The following is a 24,448-nucleotide window of genomic DNA, read 5'->3' as shown; positions in this document are numbered from 1 at the left end:
CATCAGTCAAAATGATCAAATAATCAAAAAATCATCAATACTGCTAATGTTTCTGCTTCTAAGTTCAGTCCAGCACTGCAAATTCTATGTATGTATAATGATTACACATATGTATAATACTTACGTACGTTGTTGTTCACTGCAGTGTTGTGTTTCTGTAGCCAAATTTGCTAATTGTGGCAGATGAACATAAACACACACATACAGGAAGAGGGAAGCTACAGGGACGGAGCGCAGACAGTCTGTTCTCCTGCCAAGTAGTTCTTAATATTCCCCAGCATCCTTAGCTCCCAAAACAAACCCAAGATACACAAATTTAAACCAATTCAGTTGGCTTCAGCTCAGCAGAGTGAAATATAAGAAGAAGCCTAACAGAGAGCATCTTATGACATGGTAGACTAGAGTTTAGTATGGAAGAGTTAGGGTAAGATATTACAGTTGACAACACGAGGAAGCAGAAATAGCCTGTGGCACATATGGAGAACAGTGGCAGAGTTGATAATACTAGTACTACAACACACACACACACACATACACACATACACACAAACACACACTAACACTTTCTGGTTCAGGTTAGATAGAGAGCGTAGCAGGAGGTCTCAACTCGACGGGTCTCAGGGAATCATGCCATGCATTTACATGAACATTCCACAAATGCTCCACATATGCACACACGTGCACACGTACACACATTGATGTACAGGCTGCTGGGAGAGCCAATACTGAGGGTTGCGTGTGTTGGAGTGAGTGCTCATTGTATGCGCGTGTGTATCTGTCAGTATCTGCTATAGCAGCTGTTCCTGCAGCGACGCCTCTGACACTGCATTTCCCATGAGCTTTCCTGGCTCCAGCAGTACTTGCTTAAGACTTGGCGAGAGTGAAGGACAAGGAGAACTCTGACAGTGTCGTTCATGTTATAGTTTTCATTCTCAAAACAAAGTTTAAAAACTAGATTTAAACATCTACAAGGATTAATTAAAGGAAAAACACATACAGTATTTGTTTGCTTCACAAGGATGAAGGTAGAGATCAACCTCATGTCTGTGCACAGAGCTGGAGTCAGTGCTCACATTCATTTTAAAACTTTGGACAGGACCAGATTAGTGGTTCCCCCCTGCCTCCAGTCTTTATAAATTATGCTAACCACATCCTGTCTCCAGCTCTAAACTTCACACCACACATAAAACATTGTAAATTATTTCTTTAAGTACACAACAGCTCAGCTAAGTTTTAAGTATTTGTAGGCTTGAAATATGCAGTAGTGTTTTCCTGGTGACTAGCCGTCAAACCTAGTTTAAAGTTTGAGTGTGTGAGTGTATTTATGTGTGCACACATGGCCAGTGTACACCATCCAATGACCCAAGATTGGTATGATTGAGTTATGACAGCCCCTAAAGCTACATCTGACATGTTCAGCCACAAGCAGACTCCTAGGGCATGATGGGTTTGACGGATCAGTGTGAGTTTATCACAGACATGACACATCTCAAGCAGCGCACACACACACACACACACACACACACAAACACACACACACACACACACACACACACACACACACACACACACACACACACACACACACACACACACACACACACACACCGTACACACACTGTTCTCTCACTGCCATGGGCTGTCTGTCTCTGACACTAACACACACACACACACACACACACACACACACACACACACACACACACACACACACACACACACACACACACACACACACACAAACAAACAGACATTAACTGTTTTGCACATGTTTTGTATACATATGCATATGCGCAGACAGCAGTCTATTAACCCTTTAGCTTCGTGTTGGTCAGGCAGTATTTTTCTATCCCTGTTTCTAGTTCTCTAGCAGACATCTTATTATACACAGTCAGTGCACTGTCTCATCTTATTCAGCCCATCTCTCTGTCAAAACTCAGATACAGTGTGTGCACTGGTCAGTTTCAATATCTCACATTGATGAGCACCCACAGAGTCACTGGGTGGGAAATGAAATGTATAGGACATCACCGTCCGGAGAACCCCATTATATCTGCCAGTGGACTCACCACATTCTGTCTCTATTTAATATCTACTTCTATATATCTTGCTTAATCTCTACATGTGTATGTCTTTTTTTATTGATATGTTTGTGTGGCAACCTGTTTGTCTGTCTAGATGTTGGAGGTCCAGCAGACCCCATTGCCCCCACCATCATCATCCCTCCCAGGGACACTAGCGTGGTCACAGGCACGTCAGAGGTCACACTGGAGTGTGTGGCCAATGCCAGGTAAACGTCGCAGGGTCATACACCATTTTTTAAAGGGTCATTTTACCTTGCAGGGTAAAAAATACTTGCAATTAGAAGTGTGAGCAAAAAAAATGGGGGGGGGGGGCATTTTTCCTCACATGTTCTGTGAGTGTTGAATGATAATTCTTGTTGATTTCAAAACCGTTTCTCTTATTGGGCAAATATTTGTAGACACAAGTGTTCTTGAATCTTGGCATATGCAATAACAAAGCAGACAACCCAACTAATGACATCCCTTGATTCATGAAATAGTCAATTGGAATTGAAAACAGCTGGCATCATCTCAGCACATTGAAAGATATTTTTTATACCCAAGTCACCAACAGATTAAATAGATTGATAAGTATGCGTCATATTGTGAGAAAAATATATTTTGGACCAGTGTTGCAGAACCAGAATCTGTTCATCATGAAGTACAAGAAATAAAAAATCCTAATTTTAGCAGTGTTTACACAGATTGTGACGAGAACTCAAATGCCAACAGTGGGGGAAATGAATGTAAAACACACTCTGACACTCTGCTTTTATCTTTGTAGACCTCTTATCAAGCTAAGTATCTCATGGCGTAAGAATGGCGTATTGGTGACCAGCGGTTTGAGTGACTTCAACCGCAGGCTGACCATCCTCAGTCCTGTGGTGAGTGACGCCGGCTTTTACGAGTGTGAGGCCATTCTCCGCAGCAGCAGTGTGCCCTCAGTCAGTGCTGGGGCTTATCTGCACGTACTAGGTAAGAATTATAAGCTAAAATTTCCCCTTGTCTGGAATTTCTTTCGTATTATCACTTAGCACTTACAGCAGGACTGTTGTAATCGCTCTTTATACATGCACATTTGCAGGTGACACTATCTTCTTATTCCACTTGCTACTTTAATTTATTTAAATGTATACCCATTGCACTGTCTGTGAAAAGCAGGTTTAATCAAACACCAAATAATGCTATTTGAGTTGCTACTTTTACAATGGCTCTTGAGGACAAAAATTACATACAAAAAAGAAAGCATAAACATTACGGAAATGTGCTCCAAATCTACACAAGCAGTGATGGGAAAGCTTCAGTGTCTTTGCCACCTCTAAGTGAAAATAAGTTCATATTTCTTTTGCCTCATACTTTGTTTGTGTTGCATGTCGCATTCATCTTGTTTTTTTGTTTTTTTATTGCCTTTGCCTTTTGTATAGAAGGTATTTTATTGATTGAATCATTTAAGGATTTGAAGGACATTTCATTCATGTTCATGATTCTTTTCAGAGCTTCTTTTTTATTATGCACAATATAAAGGCAAATCATGTGATTAGCAATACTGAATAATTGCTGCCTGCTTTTATATGAGCATGACAACCTGGATTAAAAACCAGTGTTTCAACATTTGACTACATACATCAGGCAAATGTGTGAGAGTATACTTGGTATGAAATTCATATTAATATTACTATTCTCATTATATTAATCTGGCAAAGTTATGGATGTGAAGTTGTGAGGCAATGAGCAGGAAATGTTATTGATTTAAAAGGGAGAAAACTCATGGTTGGCCTGAAGAAACAGTTTAATAGCATTGCTTGAGTCACTTTCATCCATCCCACTGAAAGACTTTGATGTTTTCAAGGTTGTGATGTGATTCAAAGCACAAGGTGCGGTGAACTTTTCCCTTGATACTGCTAACTTGAGCCTTTCCTCTCCCCATGACTTTGATGGAAACATTTTTTTTTAAATGATCTATTTCACAAAACTACTGTATAATTTAATTATTTCCAGCTACGCTATGAAGAGTTTGCCCCCATCATTATATTTTATAGCACAATATATTTACAGTTCAAGCTTTGGTGATTACAGCTGCATATTTGAAGTTACATCACTTCAAATCTTATTGTGTGTTTCGTTATTTATCCTTGTGCCTTTTCTTTTCACTTCGTCCCTCAGAGCCACCGCAGTTTATTAAAGAACCAGAGAAACACATCACAGCTGAAATGGAGAAGGTTGTAGACATACCCTGTCAGGCACGAGGTGAGCACTGTGTGTGTGTGTGTGTGTGTGTGTGTGTGTGTGTGTGTGTGTGTGTGTGTGTGTGTGTGTGTGTGTGAATATGTACAGTGTGTGTGCATTTTAGTAGAAGAATGTCATACTTTATTAAGTAATCACTTGTTAGAGTACTCAAAAAGTATGTTGTTCTAAACACATGTTGAAATATTGTATTTTTAATGTTTAACTAATATTTAAGCTATTGTATGTGATTCTATGCAGAACATTTCAGTGAAACAAATAAGTATAATGTACAATCAATAAATAAATCTCACCTCACTCATCCTCTGCAGGAGTGCCCCAGCCAGATATCGTGTGGTACAAGGATGCTTTGCCCATTGACCCAGTGAAAACACCCAGGTACCGGGTGCTGGTGGGAGGCAGCCTGCAGGTCAATGGCCTCCTGCCTGATGACACCGGGATGTTCCAGTGCTTTGCCAGGAATTTGGCAGGAGAAGTCCAGACTAACACATACCTGGCTGTTACCAGTGAGTGCTCAAGCTGCTTTTCAGGAAACTATTTTCTATAGATAATTACTGTTCTCAAAGTACAATATTGTTATTTTTTTCAACTCATCATTGTGTTAAATTCTTACACAATTCTCTCAAGCCCCTCAGAAAATACTATGTGTAATCGCTGTACAAGGTTGGAACGGAATTCCAACCTAGACGTAAGGAGAAGAGTAGGAGCTATTTGCCGCTTTAAGTGGATTCAATTAAGTGAGTCAATTACTCACTCCAAAATAATTACAACTTAGTCTGACATTGTGTCTCAGACCGGCCAGGATATCTTTGGAAGCGACATCCATTTATTCTGACAAAAGAAATAAGTGGCAAAACCCTCCGGTCAGTTAGCATGAAACACTCAAGCCCCTCTCCCATGGATTACAGTGGCAAAAGGGGAGAGGCAGAAGCAGGAGACATAACTTATAGGGGGACCAATGGACTGGAGGAGTAGCATATCAGGTCTACAGAGATTTTGTGTAGCACATAACTGATTAACATTTAACTCAACACATCTATTTTGTTACTATATAATAAACTCAACACACACACACTTAAACAATGTGTACCTGCATATTAACTTTAACTTGAGGCTGCAACATACTACACCAGTTCCAGCATCATTACACTGGCTACCTTTAAAATTGAGGATTGATTTTTAAAATTATTTGACTTTTTTATAGGCCCTATATGATGTAACACCTTCGTACCTCTCTGATTGCTTATCTGAGAATGTCCCAAAATGCTCCCTTGGGTTGTTAAGTGCAGCTTATTCAATGTACCAACACTGAATTACAAAAAGTGTGATGAAGCAGCTTTCTGTTATTATGCACCAAAGGTTTGGAAGAAACTCCCATCACAACTAAGATCAGCAACTTCAGTTGATAGTTGTAAGAAACAGCTTAAAACACATTTGTATGATCTTGCTTTTAATTAATTCAGTCTAAAGCATGATTTTATTAATTTCAGTTCCAAAATAGCAGAAAATCAGATTTAAGAAAATTCGAAAATCAAGAGAAAAGACAACAAGACAAATCTGTATTTCAAACACCAGTTGCAAGGTGAACACAGAAGTATAAGCATGCTAAGCAACATGTCACAGCTGTCATTCACTTATGTGTCACTTTCTATGTCTAGAAAATCAAAAATACAGCAGTAAATGACACATAAATCTATAAACCTGAAACTGTGTATGCCATGGCCATTTCTGTCATTTCTGTGAGAGCAATTTCCTCAGAGCAGTCAGAAAAAAGAACCACCTACTCGTTGCATTAAGACCAGACTTACTACAAATTACTGTAATCAGTGTCTCATCACAGCAAGAAGCAACTGAACTGGGGAAATGAAATCCAGATGAAAGCTGGTTTAAACTGCCTTGATCGTTTCGGTGAAAACTGGATTTTTAAAGAAAAGGGAAAAAAAGTGAGCTTTAATTATGCAAAGAGACATAGAGAGACAGAATTTTACTGTAATACTATATTTGTCCATTTCCTCCCCTTGTTTCTAACAGAATTTGTCAGGAATATGAGATGATGTGACAGCAGTGTGATAATAATTGTAGAAAATATATAGTCTTTCTCTTAAATAATGTTCTTGTTTATGTATAGTTTAATTAAATTTACAAAAAAATCAAAAACGTTAGTCACCATTCTATAATCACCTGCTTTTTGTCTGAGCGTGTGTCAGGAATTTGAAAATCAATAATAATTTGACTCTTGCTGTGCGTCTATTTGGCAAGTTTCTGACATCTAATTTTCTTCACTTTGTCTCAGTTCCTGCTGCCTTCACTCTGTGCGGCACCACATGATCAGAATTCATGATATTCTCTCTGGCTAACTCGCCCCCTTCACTTTGCTATCTCTCTCTCTTTCTCTCTTTTCTCCCCCTGACGCTCTCCTCTCTTCCTCTCCCTCCATCTAGATCTCGCCTTTTCCTCGACACGTTCATGTCCCCACTCCTCCTTCTCTCCTATTCCCTGTGTCCTCTGATCAGCGCTGACAAACTCCCCATTCCTCCTCTCCTCCGGGGAGTGATACAGTTTTCTGTCATCCTATAAAAGCTTTGATTTATTGCATTTCACAAATAGGGATTTTACTTATCTACATATTGCCTTCTCTTTCTGTCTATGCTACTCTCTAATTCGTTTACCGCCCTCCCTCTCTCTATATCCGCTATCTCTGTGGTTGCAAAAAAAAAAAGACCAGCTGCAGACAGAGGTGGCACCAAGGTGAAGGCTGTGTCAATCCGTAAAGAATTAGTGGGACAAAGGATCGACTGAACGCTGAGATGCAGCGGGCTGGTGCTTACAAGAAATGCGTTTGAAGTGGGGTTTTGTCACAGACAGTTATTCTCTCACCTCTTTTAACCCTCTCACCTTCTCTCTTTACTGTACTGAGCCCTGTCTTTATTCTTTGTGTGTGTTTGTCTTCCCCTCAGGCATTGCCCCAAATATCACAGCCGGACCCTCTGACAGCACTGTGATCGACGGTATGTCAGTCATCCTGCACTGCGAGACCTCTGGTGCTCCGAGACCGGCTATCACCTGGCAGAAAGGTCTTTGTTGCACACATGCACACACAGACACACACACACACACACACACAACTAGGGATTATGATGTACGTTATCTATTACACATGGGAGCATAGTTTGCCATGGCTTAACAAATAAAGCCTGATTGGATTCCTTTAGCCAGGATTTACCATGCACCAGGCTTTTCATGTTTGCATCCCAATAGCAGATCAGGAAAACATTGTCCTTGTTTTTCCTCGTGATCCGCCTTCCTCTCCTGTTCTGTCCCCGCACACCTCATTTTTTTCTCCTCCTTTCCATTCTGTCTCCCTTTTTTTCCACTCTTCACGTGTCTCCTTTCTTATCTGCGTCTTTCTCTTCTGCTTTTTCACACAATTCAGGCGAGCGCGTGTTGGCCAGTGGTTCTGTCCAGCTGCCCAGGTTCACCCTGCTCGAGTCAGGCAGCCTGCTCATCTCCCCCTCCCACATCTCAGATGCCGGGACCTACACTTGCATGGCCAGCAACTCCAGGGGCATCGATGAGGCGTCCGCTGACCTCGTGGTTTGGGGTGAGTGTTTGGGTTTAGACGGACAAGGCCTCTCATATCCTTTCAAATACACAAATGGTTGAATATAAGTGATTCATCATATTCATCCTTGTGGCAGTTAAAAACAAAAGGAACTTAACAGTGGTAGATTTTTTTATAGAGAGGCGTTACTGTTAAGCAAGGTTGAAAAACAAGGCTGTGTCATATAATCATAACTATTTTCTTTTTCAGATAGCACACAGTTATTTAAACTGAATTAAAACTAAACTGAAATGGGTTTTCTAATTTTTCTTCATTTATTTATTTATTTATTTTTAGCATTGGTCTTCTGGTGAAGAACATTTTGTAGGCTGCTTTCTCCTCACTCACTCACTTGTGAATCTTCTGTCACAGCTCGCACCCGAATTACCACACCCCCACAGGACCAGAGTGTTATAAAAGGAACTAAAGCCATTTTGACCTGTGGAGTCACACATGACCCCAGTGTAACTGTCAGGTAAGGGTACACTCACAAACACTTTATCAACATGACTTATGTAGCAGTAACAGACATATTATCAGGGTGGGGCGGGGGGAATGAAACTAAACAAAGGGAAGTTGAAACAGGTACTGTAGGTCTAGAGGTGCTTTTTACAGAGTAAGGATGGTGTTTTTCCTTTCTCTTGATTCTTCCTTAGCTTATCTGGGACACTTTTTACCAAATGTATTCATTCCATTATGAAGATGTAAACATTTAAACAAGGGTTAACAAATATGTAGTTTCTGTTTAAAAAAAAGGCTGAGTCTGTAATTTTGCAAGTTTTCTCAAGCACGAATAAAAAGTGCATCTATGCCACAATTTTCCCATTTCTTATGATACACATTTTGTGCTCAAGTGATTATTTCCGGCATCCGCATGGTGTATATGGGATTAGCTTAAAATAAACTACCATGCCCATGTTGAACGTCATGAAGGAACACGCTACCCAGTGCAGCGGTGTTGCTAATTCATGTGCCTTTAATAGTTGGTGGACAACAATAGAGCTTTAAGGCACAGACTCATGTATATCAGGCTTTGGCTACACATGTACAGTAAGACTTTTTAGTAGGATGATGGTTTGGATCTTTTGGGTTTGGGGGTTTTTTCACAATAAGAAAAATATAGAATATATAGCAATATTCTTTAAAGGTGTCTACAGATAAAAAGTCCAAAAATAACAAGTTTCAAAGTTTAGGAGGCATGTCGAAATCTCACCCTCCTGAAGTTTTCAGCCTTTGTAGAGGTTCAGTGCAATAAGCCCTGATCAAAAAGACTTTATAGACTTTACTGATGCACGTGGGACCATGTAGAGCATTGCAGACAAATCTTAACTGGGATTGACTGAATGTGATAGGGAGTTTTCAGGGACCGGTTCAAAAGCATTGCAGCTGGACCACTTCCAATTGATTCACGGTTGTCTTGCTAAGTCAGACGATACAACAGGTCAGAAATAATGACATGTAAGTCATAGATGCTACATTCCATTTCCACATCAACGCACATTTTTCTGTTTGTTATCCTGTTCACCTGAAACCAACCAATGCACAATGTGTGAGCCATTTGGCCTAAAGATTTATCATAAAATGTTCCATCATTACTACTTGCTGTAATGTCCTCTATACATTTGGATGCTAATCAGTCATTTTTAGCCCTGTCCTGAATGCTGTATACCCAGCCTGTAAACTAGACATGCAGTTTGTACAAAAGTAACCACCTACACACCTTTTTTTTTTTTTTGACCACTGATGTACATTTGTGTATCACCATAAGAAAGTCTTTCTCACACACCTCTTGCTGACAACTGCAAAATCAGTGCAGTACACAATCCTCATAACAGACGTTTTACTGAACTCCGAGCTTGTAGTCAACATCAGTAGCGATCAATAGAGGATTCTGTCCCTTTCTACTCAGAAAAGAAGACTACATCTGAGGCAACGTTTGAGCTGTGCAGTCTTCATGAATGTGAATCCGGTGTTTGATATGTAGCCGTCAGCCGCTATGATATGCATGCAGGGCAGCTCTGATGGCGAGTTTGAAGAGACAGAGGGGAGAAAGATGAAAAACCTCGCTAATAGCAGGTTCTTCTCGGATTGTGGTAGAATATAAAACAACCAAACCGCAGTTTTCTAATTGCTTTACGGTCAAAAATATTTAACCTACCATCTAAAGCTGTCATACATGCTTGCATCATAGTTCACATTCCAGCAGCTGGTAGCTAAATGATGAAAGGCAGATTCTGTAAATCTGGTTGAAACTATTTTTGATAGATTTGTTCATACATTTATTAATGTTCAATTCAGAGTGTTCTTCCATATACTCTACACGTTGTTTCTGCCACTGAGAGTAAGTCACCATTATAAAACAGTAGCTATACAGTAAGTTTATATGGATAGAGCCACCCACTTGTTGGTCATACTCCACTTACTTGAATATTACTCTGCTGCCATAGTATACTAAAAATAGAAAGTACAACTACTACTACATGATGCTCTCAGCTGTAACTGAGGAAAATGTACTTATGACATTGGCCCCGTTTGAATTTACAGTGAACGTGATGCATTATACATTAAGATGCTGCAGTGACCTCATTAATGAGTCCACTTTTTTATGATTAATCGATCGCATTTACTGACCCAAATGTAGGAAACTCAAATAAAACAGTAAAAGCAAACAGCATTCACCTACATTGAACTCATCTAAGCCTTATTTCGTGCTGCCCGGACAGATCTGCGTCTGTTCATATCCACTTGGATTCTTCTGTTTACTTTGTATGCAGACAGGCGGCTGTTAAAATGTGTTGTGTGTTGCCTCTGTGTTCAGTTTGTCAAATCCAGTATTTGTCAGCCTGAGACGAATTTCCATATTTCCCATTATGACATTTGGAGATTGCACTTTGTTGAGCAGCACTTTATTTTAACTGAATGCACAACAACATGTGATTAAGAGCCAGGTTAACATGTTTAAGAGAAAAAACATTGTCACTGTGATTGATGTTTAAATTCATTGGAGAAAACTGGTGCAGCTTTAAAATCGCATTATGTTGCAAGTCACTGATGCTGTAGAAGGAATGAAGATGCATTTGACAATTATGCTGATGATGGACAATACCAACATCAGCTCATCTTACTGGTGACTTTGTGTTTCAGGCATGTCTGGGAGAAGGAGGGCTCAGTGATCAGCGTCCAGTCCACCCCTCGCCTTCGGCTAGAAGAAGACGGCACCCTCCACATCTCCCAAACCTGGTCAGGTGACATAGGCACATACACGTGCAGAGTAACATCCGTTGGCGGCAACGACTCCCGCAGCGCCCACCTCCGCGTCAGGTAACCCATCTCACCTTTTGTCACTTCCCTTGACTTTCTATTTACTCCTTTTTTTTCTCCTCTCTTCCTCTCACACTTCTCCAATATTATCCTGTGCAAAGACACATGAAGGAACATGTTCTTGGAAGCTAGACAAAATGCACACAGACACACACAAGAACCAGACACATGTGTGATTACTACCAGCCTATCAATGCCATTCTGCCTGTTCTCACTGACACCTCTGACTCATTTTAACTTAAATGATGCCTGTTCTTCTTCACCTCCTCTGTCCTCATTCTCACCCGACACGCTTCCCGCCCCATGGGACCCCTTCTTCCATTCCCTTTCTGTGATACCACACTCATACTCGCACAAACACTGTTGTATTGTTTTTGTCATCTCAGATATCTTTCTCCAAAAACATAGCCTGCTACTTATGCTTTGGCACAGAGTGAGTCACTGCAGCAAGGGTAAATTGAATATGAATGAGACATGTAACTTTCTGTTTGCCAAACTGACTGACTGACTGATTGTTTCTGTCTTTCCTTGTCCCCCCTTTCGGTTGTCTTGTTGGCTGTCTGCCTTTTGACAGAGTTACCGTCTGTATCCGTTCATTGCTATACAGTTTATCTATCAATCTGTCTTTGCTTATCTGAATTTATGGCTGAATGAATTAATGATCCCCAGCACTGGCCTCACTTATTCATGTCTTTGTCTGTGCATTTTCTTCCTATCTGTCTCCTTATTCCTTTTCATCCAATTCTCCCCCTCTGGTGATATCTGTCTCGTTTTTTGTGTCCTGTGTGTCCGTCTTGACAAGGAACCGTCTCTGCTGTCTTGTCTTTCCACATTTCATCACCCGTCTAACTGATCTCTCTCTTATAAAACATTCAACTTTACTTCAAATTCACACAAGAGATGCTAAGAGAAGACCGAAAATGTGCTCAGTGAGTCAATGGCTCCGCGGAGGGTTCACGGTGATAGGGGAGATTCTTTTATTTATCAAAGTTATCCCACTGTTCCCTGCAGGCAGTTGCCCCATGCCCCGGAAAACCCTACAGCCGGTCTGAGCACATCTGAAAAAAGAGCCATCGACCTGGCCTGGGCCAAACCCTTTGATGGCAACAGTCCTCTCATACGCTACATTCTGGAGGTTTCCGAGAACAGTAAGTCAAGTGATATCCAGACATTTCCAGCCACATATCCATCTACCGCATCTTTCTCTACTGCTTATACTTGGAAATCTTGGTGTCAGTTTACACAACTTTAAGATTTATTTATAAATTAAATTATTTATACTTAGTTTGGTTTGGGGGAGAAGGAAACCCGCTCTTGGCATCAACATTGCAGCAATGAGTGAAAGAAGATGTTAAATGTTGCTTGTTTAGTGTTTTGTTTTGTGTGTGTGTGTGTGGGGGGGGGGTTCTTCTTCCAAGCAGCCTGGCTTCTGTGATGCCAATTTCCCAGAAGAGCTTAAGTGCAGAGCACATACAGCAAATAACTTGAAAAAGAATTTAAGAGCATGATCAATAAGAGTAATTAAGAATGTCCATCAATGCTTTTAATCTCAAGTTGTATATATAAACTACACTACAGTCTATCTCATGTTCAATTTAAGTGTATGCACTGTCGAACTGTGTTTGGCTCATAACCAGCAGCACATTGTGTTCGTACTATTCTCATTTCCCAACATGACTTAGTTTATTTAATGAGTTTGAATTTTAAAATGTGACCCGCCATGACAAAATGATTGCAGGCATGAAAGTGAAAATCCTTTTTGAACATCAATGAAATTGCTACAAAACGTTTGACTCGTTCCTTACAAAAAATCTTTAATTTTAAGGGAAGTTAAGGTGAATGATGAGTATTGAACAAGATGTGTGCACATGCGGAACACTGTGTGAAATGTTTCACTTGATTTTCTCTGTTCTAGATGCTCCCTGGGCCATCCTGCTGGCCAATATTGAGCCAGAATCCATAGCAGTGACAGTCAGTGGTTTGATCCCAGCGCGCTCCTATCAGTTCCGACTCTGTGCCGTTAATGATGTGGGGAAGGGGCAGTTCAGCAAGGAGACAGACCGGTGAGCTAAAGGACAGAACACACACACATATATATAATATATTCTTTGTATAGAGACTTTCAAGCTATAATTCCTTGAGATAATGAAACTTATTACTTGTTTCTGTGTAGGTAGCAAGCACTATGACAGTATGGTTAATTATCACAATGTTAAATTGGAAGTGGGAAATAAGAACATTGTACAAACATTGTAAAGAATAACTTGGATCAGAGCTTTGTTGTTGTTAGTAAATAGAACTTTGTTATCATGAAGAAGGTTTCCTAGACAACCCGTTTGACTGATCCCTTCTGTCAAGAGTCAGTGAAGAGGGATATAAGCGTGTTAGCCAACCAAAGCGGATACGCACACACAAACATGCACAATCACATGTAAACAAACACTCTCACACAACACACACACACACACACACACACACACACACACACACACACACACACACACCGACTCCCTCTCACATTCCTCAAGCAGCGGCATGGATTTAGGTTTGAGGCGAGATCAGGTTTGGCCTCTCTGCGGCCTGACACAACTTTAAGCCCTCATTCTTCCCCCTTTCCCTCACCTCCCTCACTCTGTCAGTCTGTCACGCTGCCAGCTCCCTAGCCAGAGGAGAGCCACGGGGGGCACCGTCTGTGTCATGCAGGGGGGCTGGCACCGTACGCTGTGTGACGCCATTTGGTACTAAGTCACCGCCACTGATCTCAATCCCATCTTTCATACGCATCCTCTCCCCTGGCGCTCGGAGTATTTTTTGAGGGTAAATATACAGTGTTTAGCTGGCTGGTGGATAGCCCAGGCATGCTACGACTTTCTCAGCTGTGGGTGCTGCAACATATTTTGGCAAAAGCACAGGAATGGTCAGGGATTTTGAGATTATACAGGTACTTAGCCTTAAACTGATATGCCTCATTTGGGTTGTCTGTTATATTATTTCAAAGCTTCATGTTTTTAGGGTTTGAATAAAATACAGCGCTGTGTTCATTTTTAGAAAGGAAATGTTATTTTAATCCCTTTTCTGACAGCCCTCGCTTCATATCTCTGCATGTGTGTTTCTGTGTGTGTGTGTGTGTGTGTGTGTGTGTGTGTGTGTGTGTGTGTGTGTGTGTGTGTGTGTGTGTGTGTGTGTGTGTGTGTGTGTGTGTGTGTGTGTGTGTGTGTGTGTGTGTGTGTGTGTGTGTGTGTGTTATACAGTGTCTCTCTTCCAGAGGAGCCTCCCAGTGCTCCCCCTCAGAATGTTATAGCTAGCGGTCGGACCAACCAGTCCATCATGATCCAGTGGCAACCCCCACCAGAAAGCCATCAAAATGGCATTCTAAGGGGCTACACCATCCGGTAAGGTCCCTGCTCATCCACCCCTATACTGACAACACACACTTTTTACTTCTTATTTGAAAACGGACTGAAAGGTCAACATTCACTTTTGCTTTGCACAAGGTTTTCCCTCATGTGCCGATATACTTTCAAACTGATTTTTATAAAAGAATAATCCAATATTGATTTTGTAAGGATGATAGAGTAGAAGAAGCTGTGTGTATCTGCTCGTCTGTGGTATTCTTCTGTGTTCTTCATTGATTGATATTCAGTCCATTATCTTAATATGGTGAGCTGCTGCAATTAAGTCACACACAATATGGTTGAAATAAGGACCCCTACAGTGTCAATTTAACAGCACTACATTTAAAAAATAATTCGGTCCAAGAGAAAAGTATCATTTAATGACTGGCTTGACTAAAAAAAAATGTAGCAACTCTATTAAGATGAGTCAGCAATATGCCAAACTGACTGTAAATCCTGTAAACATGTAATTAGTTTGGTTTTCTGTCAGGGTTTTATTCATCCAAATGAAACAGCAGGTGTTTTCCAGACAAGAGTCAGTGCTATGAGTGTTTTTTAATTGCTTGTTTACTAGTGCTTTGTCTCCCCCTAGCAAAGAGTGTAGTGTACTGCAAGTAATGGCTGAGGCAAGAATGTACAGTACAACATTACAGCCAACACACGCACCCTTAAGTCCAGCATTCAAATTGGATGCATTTGTATCTCAGGTACCGTCTCACTGGGCTGCCTGTGGACTACCAAATCAAGAACATTTCCAGCCATGATGTGACCAACCTGCTGCTGGAGGACCTCATCATCTGGACTAACTATGAGATTGAGGTGGCTGCCTACAATGGGGCAGGTTTGGGCACGTTCAGCCATAAGGTGACTGAGTGGACTCTGCAGGGAGGTGAGTTCTCATATCATCAGTGTTACTGATCCAAAATTATAGCTTTTATACCAACAGTTTTCTTTCTTTATCATTGAATGTGTCATTTATGTGTCCACATTTATAGGTGTTATTTTAAAGCAAGATTTATATTTAAGAAATATTAAAATACATGGTGTACAAGGCTGGAATTAACTATCCTGAAAGTGCAGTGTTGTTATAGACCAACAAAAATTATTCTTGTTGGTATCCAGTGTTATGTATCTCTGACTGAAATTAACTATCGAAAGTCAATGCTGACTGATGTTCAACTGCATTAGCATGAACTTTTCTCTGTAAGGACCACACAATGGTGTAACATCCCTCTAAAATCCATAAAGAGTTCACACAGTCACAAACAAACCCACAGAGATCTCTGGTATTAGGTGTAGTGTCATCAGAAAGAGAGTGATGACAGTATCTGCCCTGACCTGCGCAGCAGCGATCAATACTGACTTCAAAATAGATGCAGGCAGACTTCCAGCCGTCAAGTGAAATGTGCTTTCACACTTTTGTTTTTAGTCTCCTCATATCTCCTTTTTTTCCCTTTTCTTCTTTATCTTTTCTGTCTTCTTCTCCTCGTCCATCCCAGTACCAACCATCACACCGGGCAACGTGCAGGCCGAGTCAGTCAACTCAACAACGATCCGTTTTACGTGGACAGCCCCTAACCCTCAGTTCATCAACGGCATCAACCAGGGCTACAAGGTCAGTAGCTGCCATTGTGCCATCACCACCAGCCATCACTTCCATTGACAGAACTGTCAGAGCTGAACCTGTAGTATTACATATCCTGTGTAGCAAGAGGAAGAGAGAAGCCAAGGGGCAAAAGGTATTTGGTGCCATAGTGAGTAATGAACTCGGTTCACTCATTTGTCAGTCTGAGGTCATTCTCTTTATCTTTGCAATCATTTTTTATATATTTTATTGAGAAGCTGAGTGCACGTAATGATGAATGTCTTCATTATTTTGTCATGGGCTGAATGTAGTCCATCTTTCAGTCTCCTGTGTATCCTTCATTGAAATTAATGTAGCCCCACAGGGAATCATGAAGCCAAATCCATAGGGTAGTTCTATTTTTTTCTTTGACTCTGTTGAGACTTAATTATGTAATTGAGGGTTTTTTTCTTCCCCTTTTGTCTGTTACTTCAATAGTGCTTTACAGGCCTTACTCAGCAGGGTGGAGGGGTCACTGTACAAACTCAAACTGAATATTAAATACCAGGGTTAGGGTTTTTTTTCCAAGGAGAGACTAAAGGGATAGTGAGAAGAATGGAGATAGAGAGTGTGAAAAGTGGTGGAGACTGACATAAAGAAAGAATTTCAGGGAGCAACCAGAAAAGACCAATGGAGAGAGAGAGAGAGAGAGAGAGAGAGAGAGAGAGAGAGAGAGAGAGAGAGAGAGAGAGAGAGAGAGAGAGAGAGAGAGAGGAGAGAGAGGAGAGAGAGAGAGAGAGAAGAGAGAGAGAGAGAGAGAGAGAGAGAGAGAGAGAGAGAGAGAGAGAGAGAGAGAGAGAGGAGAGAGAGAAAAGAGAGAAAAAGTGGCAGACAGTCAAGCATTTATCTGTCTGAAATCCTCTTGCCAACTCTTTACTTCACTGGAAGCTCACTCACCACTTTGGAAACTGGAAAAAACCAATAGATCTGCCATTGGGACTCATTATCTAAGCACCTAATTGGTCAATCCAGGCCTCAATCTCCCATTTGTAGATGCTGTATGGTCTGCAATCAACATGCATGATGGATGCTATCATGGCCTCTTGAGCCTTATCTCTCTCTTCCCCTCCAGCCTGCATTAGCGGAGCTATTCAGTCATTCACTCCAGTCAAAATCTCTTCAGGGCAGCTATGATGCCAAATAACTCCTCAGAGTGGGGCAATGGACTTCCAGAGAGAGACACTACTTAGTAGTTACTTAATAGTTTTGTGAAAATAAATGTGCAAGAATGATTACATAAAAAATGATAAGGTACTTTATTTTTGGCTCTCTCTGTAATTTTCTCATTTTTTTAAATTTCTTTTGTTTTTCGGTTTTAGTTTACTGGCCTGGGAGCCAGGCAGAGATGAAGAAGTTTCTATGGTAACAGTACGACCAAACTTCCAGGACAGCGTCCATGTGGGATATGTGACAGGTCTGAAGAAGTTCACCGAGTATTACACATCTGTGCTGTGTTTCACTACGCCCGGAGACGGCCCCCGCAGCCCGCCCAAAGCATTAAGGACACATGAGGACAGTAAGTGACTTTTACTTCACATATTTCTCTCTCTCATGGCAGAGAGGGGACACGAGCATCTCATAGTAACACATCCTTCGGGCAAGATCTATTATTCATGCAGAGCGAAGATGTAGAGAAGTGCTAATGAGTGAGTATTTTGTATCCAGCCAGGATCGCCATAATTGGGACTTGAAGATTATTGGTTAAGCTTTAATAATTCTTAATTTACCTCAAGTTGTCATCTAAAGTTTGTTTTCAGAAATTATCCCGTTTGTACTGATTTTGTTATGAACACATTTAAAATGCAAATGCTGTCATCAGTTTTTGGGGTACATCCGATCAGTAATGAGCTTTTGCTGTTTGTCAAGTGGCTCATTTGCCTATTGGCCTTGCTCATTATTCTTGTTTGTCTCTGTCCAGCCCCCGGTGCTGTGGGCCACCTAAGTTTCACCGAGATCCTGGATACCTCACTTAAAGTCAGCTGGAGTGAGCCCGGCGAGAAGAACGGCGTTCTCACAGGTATATTTGCTGCACTCCAAAATTATACTTGAGGCAAGAAAGGCGAGAAATAACAGTTTTACCAAGGTGATATTTACCAGAGCTCCACTGACAGAGACCCAATGCAGCACCGTGGCGTAACTGAAATATTGCTGTACATTGCTTTTTAAAAACTACTTTTCCCATAGTTAGTGAGGCAAGCAGATGTAGCACTTAAGGTTGGGACACATTTGCTATATGCAGACACCAAATACAAATGTTTTTTTATGAGACAGCGTGGTATGTAGTTTCTGTTTTTACAACACATCAATAGTCTGTCTGTATTTATATGTAAGGGGATGGAACCTGCTTTGAAAAATAAAAGATAAATTAATCAAAAACAAAATAGAAAAAAAATTTAAAGGAAAAATATCTGGTCTCACCAGTGTTTTTCTGTTCCAGTTTACATAATGTTCTTACTTCACTTAGTATAAACTTTGAGTATAGAACACCCACCACTAACACTGATATTCAAATGTTGACCAAGGTTGAGGGATTTAGCAACATATTGTTAAGTGTTTTTTCCAAAACATTTTAATGTGATGCACTCTCCAAGGGGACAAACACTGACATGCCATGTGAAATTATTGATTTGGCAAGAAATGCCGCTTAATGCCTTATGCAATCACATGAAAAAAAGCTGCTGGCCAAAGAGGTATATTTGCATTAACTTTGAGAGGCTGAGCATGTGTGTGAGTGTGAGTGGGGTGTAGGATGTGTGTGTGTGTGCAGAGAGGTGTAATCACAGTCTGATTTAATTTGCTATATTCAATTTTTGATGAAGTTAATTTAATATTTTGGTTAGCCTGCCCCATAGCATGCAAGCTGAGTTGGTATTATAGTAAAAACTGCTGTCGAACTGTTTTTTTTTTTCCTGAGTGGATTCTCTGTCTGGTCTCTGTCACCCATCTCTGACTCTTCTTAGGCTACCGCATTTCGTGGGAGGAGTACAACCGCACAAACACTAGAGTCACCCACTACCTGCCGAATGTCACCTTAGAGTACAGGGTCACTGGACTCACTGCTTCTCACCACCTACACTATTGAAGTGGCAGGCATGACCTCCAAAGGCCAGGGCCAGCTGTCCCTCTTCCACTATTTCCTCAGGCGTCCCCACCAGGTTAGTATCCACACAATCTACACATTCAACCTCAGTTCGACCATATTGCAAGAAAATAAACATTTTCTCTTAGTCTTTGTGGTATCAAGGCACACAGCTATTTTTCCAGTGTGTGAGATAGAGAGAAAAATAAAAAATGTTGCACTAAAAGGTTATAAAAGCATAATCAAGTTCAACTAATTCATTGAGCCAAAATTATGGTTTCCATTTGTAACTTTGTTCATTTTTTTCCAATCCAATAAATACCTTTGGGTCTTTATTGAACCTTCCCTTCCTGCAGATTTAGTGTTTGACATTTAACCCGGTGAACTCACTCTACGCTGTCTGGCGCCAGACACAATGAAATCAAACCCTGGTCACCTCAGCTGGGACACAACCAAAAAATCCACCAAATACACGTATCTTGTCCCACAATAGTGAGAATAAAAGCTCCCACGAGAGCATTAAGGACAATTATAGTGTTTAATTATTTCATATTTGCAAAATTGTGTAATAGAATTACAATGCTCATGTCAATTAATGGAGGGGCATTCACAGAGCCTGTACATCTGTGAAACCTGTGAAATGGCAGGCTGTTATATTGAGAGCAGGCTTTAGAGCAGCAGTTATAGTCCCCAGAATGGTGATTACTCCCATTTTGTACGTGTAAAGAAAACGCCTATGTGCCTGGAACTGTACTGTATGATCCAGGCTAAAAGCCACCTCGGTAATCAGTCATGCAAATGATTTAGAGGTGGTAATTTTACCACGACACGTATAATCTGCTTTTCATTAAGGGTGAAATACACACGCATTTGAGCAGTCTTGGGGGGAAAAAATTGCTCAGTATGCCCATGGGAGTGATTATATCTTTTTAATATCAGGCCACTGTCCACACTCCAGTATGCCACGGTTTGACAGTAATATCTTCAACCAGGATTTATGTTAACTATAGTATATTGTGCTTTGGAATGGAACATGTAACGGTGGATTTAATGTTTATCTGGAGGGAAGCGAGGGGAAAGAAAGATAAAGTAGGAATTATTTTATGCACTAGTGCTTTCTTATACATACCTGCGTAGACACACCAACACACAAATACACCATCACATACACACATAAGCAAGCAATAATATTCTTACCCAAACATGGTCTACCACTGTTCTTCGAATTTACCGTTTTCACTTTTTGTTTCCCCTCGAGGATTTCTTGGGAATAATCCATTTTTATTGTTTACTCAGCTCAAGTGTAAACAGTAGGATATCAGATTGAATCGTATCTTCAGATAACTGCAGTGTAATTGACATTCATGGCATTGTCTCTGCCTGTGTACTGTGTGTAAGCACCTTTTTCCAAATCTAATCTGCTTTTGCTGTCTTAGCCGAAGTTGGGAGCACAATGTAGAGAATTAAGTGAGATTGCAGACATTCATTTGGGTGCTGTATCTGTACGGCCACAAGAGAGCGCTGTGGTAGATGGATTTTTCCAAGCAAAGCCTACAAACCTAAACCACCCTGTCTGAGGGCAGCCACTGTCTGTTATCTGTTCCCTCAGTCATTTTTCGTCTTTCTCAACTTTGACCCTTTCTGCCCGTTCACAGAGGCTCCCCGGTCCTCCAACCAACATGGCAATTTCCAACATCGGCCCACGCTCTGTCACCCTGCAATTCAAACCTGGTTATGATGGGCAAAACTTCCATTTCCCGATGGCAGGTGGAGGCCCAGGTGAGGCACATTTAGTCCAGGACTGAAGTTACATTTCAATCATATATTATTTGATTTCCTTCATCTTTTTTTTATCTTAAGTGTTTCAACGTATTGAAACAAGTATGACTTACAAAACTTTGAAGAGTTTTTTTTCAGTGCTTTACTTTTTCTCATTGCCATTTTCTGCTGTGTTTGTCATGCTCTCTGCTGTCTTGGTCCTAGGTTGGTGTGGTAGGGAGAAAATGAGGGACTGGGTGACGGGTCCACCAGGGTGTCCAATGAGCCTGATGCTCGCTCCTTAGAAGTGCCAGGTCTCAACCCATACACCTTCTACAGGTATCTATTTCACCATGTGTGCTTCCATTTAACTGTAATGGGCATCTGAATGCAATCACGTTTGGTTAACAAAAAATGTGCCAGAATTAGCCAAGACAGCCACCTTAAAAGTTAAATAAAATAACATTTGTCACAGCATCAAATTTGCTCACGATATATACACAACATAGCACAACATAGGCCAAAAACGGATACAGTTTTGATTTGCTGTTATCATATATGCATACACGACATATTCCATTATCATTGTACTAGAATGATCTTATAAAGGATGAACCTGATCATGATCTTCCCAGTATATTCTTAGCCAAAGCCAGATAACACGAAAAATTAAGCTTGTGCAGATTGGGACAAAACAGATAAGGTGTATGTGTGCTGCAGTATCTCTGCTCTGATTCCTGCATATCACAGGAGCCTTATCTTATTCTTGTTTCCTTTGATTTGGGTAGAAACTTGTGATAGTTTTGCGTGATTTTTAAAATGATTTTTTAACAGTGTTCGCATGATCTTTATTTTAATGATCAGATTGGCTATAACCAATTAACATTTCACTGAGGCAATCCCTAAAGGCTCACACCAGCTATAGCTCTCATCATTCCAAATATCACCACTTTACATTTCAGTAGAATTAAATGCTCATTTCGGATCAAAATTTAGTTGTGTTTTTCCCATCCATATTCAGGCTGCAACTCAAATGAACCCTCCACTCAGCATATTCATACTGTATTCATATGCAATTCTCTGATCTCTGTTCAAATGCTATAAGCCTCATGTAAGAAGATTCACGCTGACAAGTACTATGGTAATGCTGATGATTTTGAGCAGCTATCTCATTATGACATGCCAGATTCTGAGCTGTCATCTCAGTTGAAATGAAACGGGCAATTTGCAGAAGTTGCAGTAGAATAATAGTGTATAATTATGTAATGTTAACTCCAAACACCAGGTTCCGGATGCGTCAGGTGAACATTGTGGGCACCAGCCCTCCCAGCCAGCCTTCCAGGAAGATCCAGACCCTGCCAGCTCCTCCAGACATGGCTCCTGCAATGTCACCCTGCGCACTGCGAGTGAGACTAGCCTCTGGTTACGATGGATGGTAGCAGGGATCTGCCTCTCCTGTGCATTAACTCTGAATTATCCGTATTACGTGTCATAATAATGATGTTGCACTTGAAGAAAAACTATCCCAGACTAAGCAGTCTAGCTTGTATTTACCCACTTTTCCTCTCTATCCCCTGTCTTAATTTCATTTGCCCAGCCTTTGCCCGAATGGGAAATACAATGGGAATGCAGAGCAGTTGGGGTACAGGGTACAGTACTCCCGTGCAGGCTCACAGGGCCGGGCACTGACCCATGTTATTGCTGACCGCCTGGAGAGAGAGTTTACTATTGAGGACCTGGAGGAGTGGACAGAGTACGAGGTCAGGGTCCAGGCTGTCAACGGCATCGGGATGGGACCTTGGAGCCAGCCAGTCAGAGGCAGGACCAGGGAGTCTGGTAAGTCTGCACCTCATCGGTCATCCTCTGTGAAAAACACAGTTTGTTTGCATTTATGGAAATCTTCTGATCCAAGAGTAATAAACACATTTCTGCACGACGTTATTAGAATTACTGAAGCACAGCATTTGTCTGCTCAGTTTCACAAAAGCACATAAATACTCCTTTGTTGTCTCCTGCTGCATGTGACAAAAAATATTGCTGACAATGAAAGCACTTTGATTACTTTTATAATGCTATATTTGCAACATCTGTGCATAATATCTACGTTATTAGTCATATCAGAAGTAACAAACTCACAGTTATGGTTTACACTTTGCCATATGTTAGATTTATGTGTGACCAGACTGTTTCCTGCTCAAATACCCTGCTAGACTCTTTTTAACAGCCCACATCAATTCAAGCAAAGACACGTATTTTCCCTCTCGCCTTGCTTATGCCTTCACACCACTCTCCAGACACTGGGGTAGTGAGGAATGGAAGGAGTCTGAGAAAATTGAGAACACATGGACTCAAATGTGGAATTCCTGTGCTCCTTTTTCCACTCACTCCAGCAAATTCTTAGGAATCAGTGCATTATGTCCAGGGATGAGTGCCAAAGAGGAGAAAAGGCCCATTCTTGAGTTGTTTTTTTTCTTTTTTTCTTGGGTAATTCAGTAGGCCTGGAGGGTATACCAGGATATGAGAGGCTATGTCCACACACAATAGACCAAACACAATATAACCATAGCAGATTACTCAAACTGCATCTCTGTCTCTATCATATAAGAGTAAGAGAGAGAGAGTAAATACACAAACACACATGAACCATGGGAACTATGTTTTTTCAGAATATATGGCAAACAATAGAGTCTTCAGGCATAATCATTTCACTTCTTTGATCTTTTTGTTTTACAGTTCCCTCCTTAGGGCCAACCAACGTCTCTGCCTTTGCCACCACCTCTAGCAGTATACTAGTACGCTGGTTTGAGGTTCCTGAGCCAGACAGAAATGGACTCATTTTGGGCTACAAGGTCTGTCTGTGTTTTTTTATGATTTACAGTTGACATTGATTTAGCAGTCTCTAATTGAAAAAGTTGTTAGAAATGTCAGCTATTTTTAGGCAGTAAAAGGATGACAGTGTGAGAGGACTTTGTTTTTTTCTACTTAGCTTCCAAACTCACTTCTCCCCTGACGCCCCTTTATCTCCTGTTCTCCTCACTTCATCAGGTGGTGTACAAAGAGAAAGACTCTGACAGTGCAGTCCACTTCTGGACAGTGGAGGGCAACGCCACACACAGTGTCCAGCTGACTGGTTTGGGCAAATATGTGCTCTATGAGATCCAGGTTCTGGCTTTTACACGAATTGGAGACGGACGGCCTAGTTCCCCACCCATCTTGGAGAGGACTTTGGATGATGGTAGGGAAATGGGCTAAAGCATGAATTTGCAGCCATCTATTAAATTTTTAATCAATATTACCCTTTTAACCCAGAGTTTGGTGTACAAAGTACATCGAGTATTAAAGTTAAATAGTATTACATTTTGA

General features: G+C 41.0%; 1 protein-coding gene across 1 annotated transcript in view; it reads left to right on the top strand.

The window, feature by feature from the left end:
* sdk2b (sidekick cell adhesion molecule 2b) overlaps positions 1-24,448 on the top strand; it is a 276,995-nt gene that overhangs the window by 229,121 nt on the left and 23,426 nt on the right. The window contains 28 exon segments of the mRNA XM_062442366.1: positions 2,179-2,290; positions 2,848-3,038; positions 4,227-4,310; positions 4,619-4,813; positions 7,265-7,381; positions 7,741-7,908; positions 8,281-8,383; positions 11,053-11,229; positions 12,241-12,377; positions 13,145-13,292; positions 14,481-14,621; positions 15,332-15,513; positions 16,124-16,239; positions 17,569-17,764; positions 18,167-18,265; positions 19,209-19,309; positions 19,311-19,370; positions 19,372-19,403; positions 20,985-21,066; positions 21,068-21,106; positions 21,311-21,358; positions 21,360-21,424; positions 22,371-22,465; positions 22,468-22,520; positions 22,683-22,700; positions 22,702-22,921; positions 23,819-23,934; positions 24,131-24,320. Coding sequence (XP_062298350.1) covers positions 2,179-2,290; positions 2,848-3,038; positions 4,227-4,310; positions 4,619-4,813; positions 7,265-7,381; positions 7,741-7,908; positions 8,281-8,383; positions 11,053-11,229; positions 12,241-12,377; positions 13,145-13,292; positions 14,481-14,621; positions 15,332-15,513; positions 16,124-16,239; positions 17,569-17,764; positions 18,167-18,265; positions 19,209-19,309; positions 19,311-19,370; positions 19,372-19,403; positions 20,985-21,066; positions 21,068-21,106; positions 21,311-21,358; positions 21,360-21,424; positions 22,371-22,465; positions 22,468-22,520; positions 22,683-22,700; positions 22,702-22,921; positions 23,819-23,934; positions 24,131-24,320 — 3,285 coding nt within the window.

Source organism: Scomber scombrus, chromosome 21 (assembly GCF_963691925.1).
Source record: "Scomber scombrus chromosome 21, fScoSco1.1, whole genome shotgun sequence".
NCBI classification, from domain to species: domain Eukaryota; kingdom Metazoa; phylum Chordata; class Actinopteri; order Scombriformes; family Scombridae; genus Scomber; species Scomber scombrus.
This window is presented reverse-complemented; position numbering and strand designations above follow the sequence as displayed.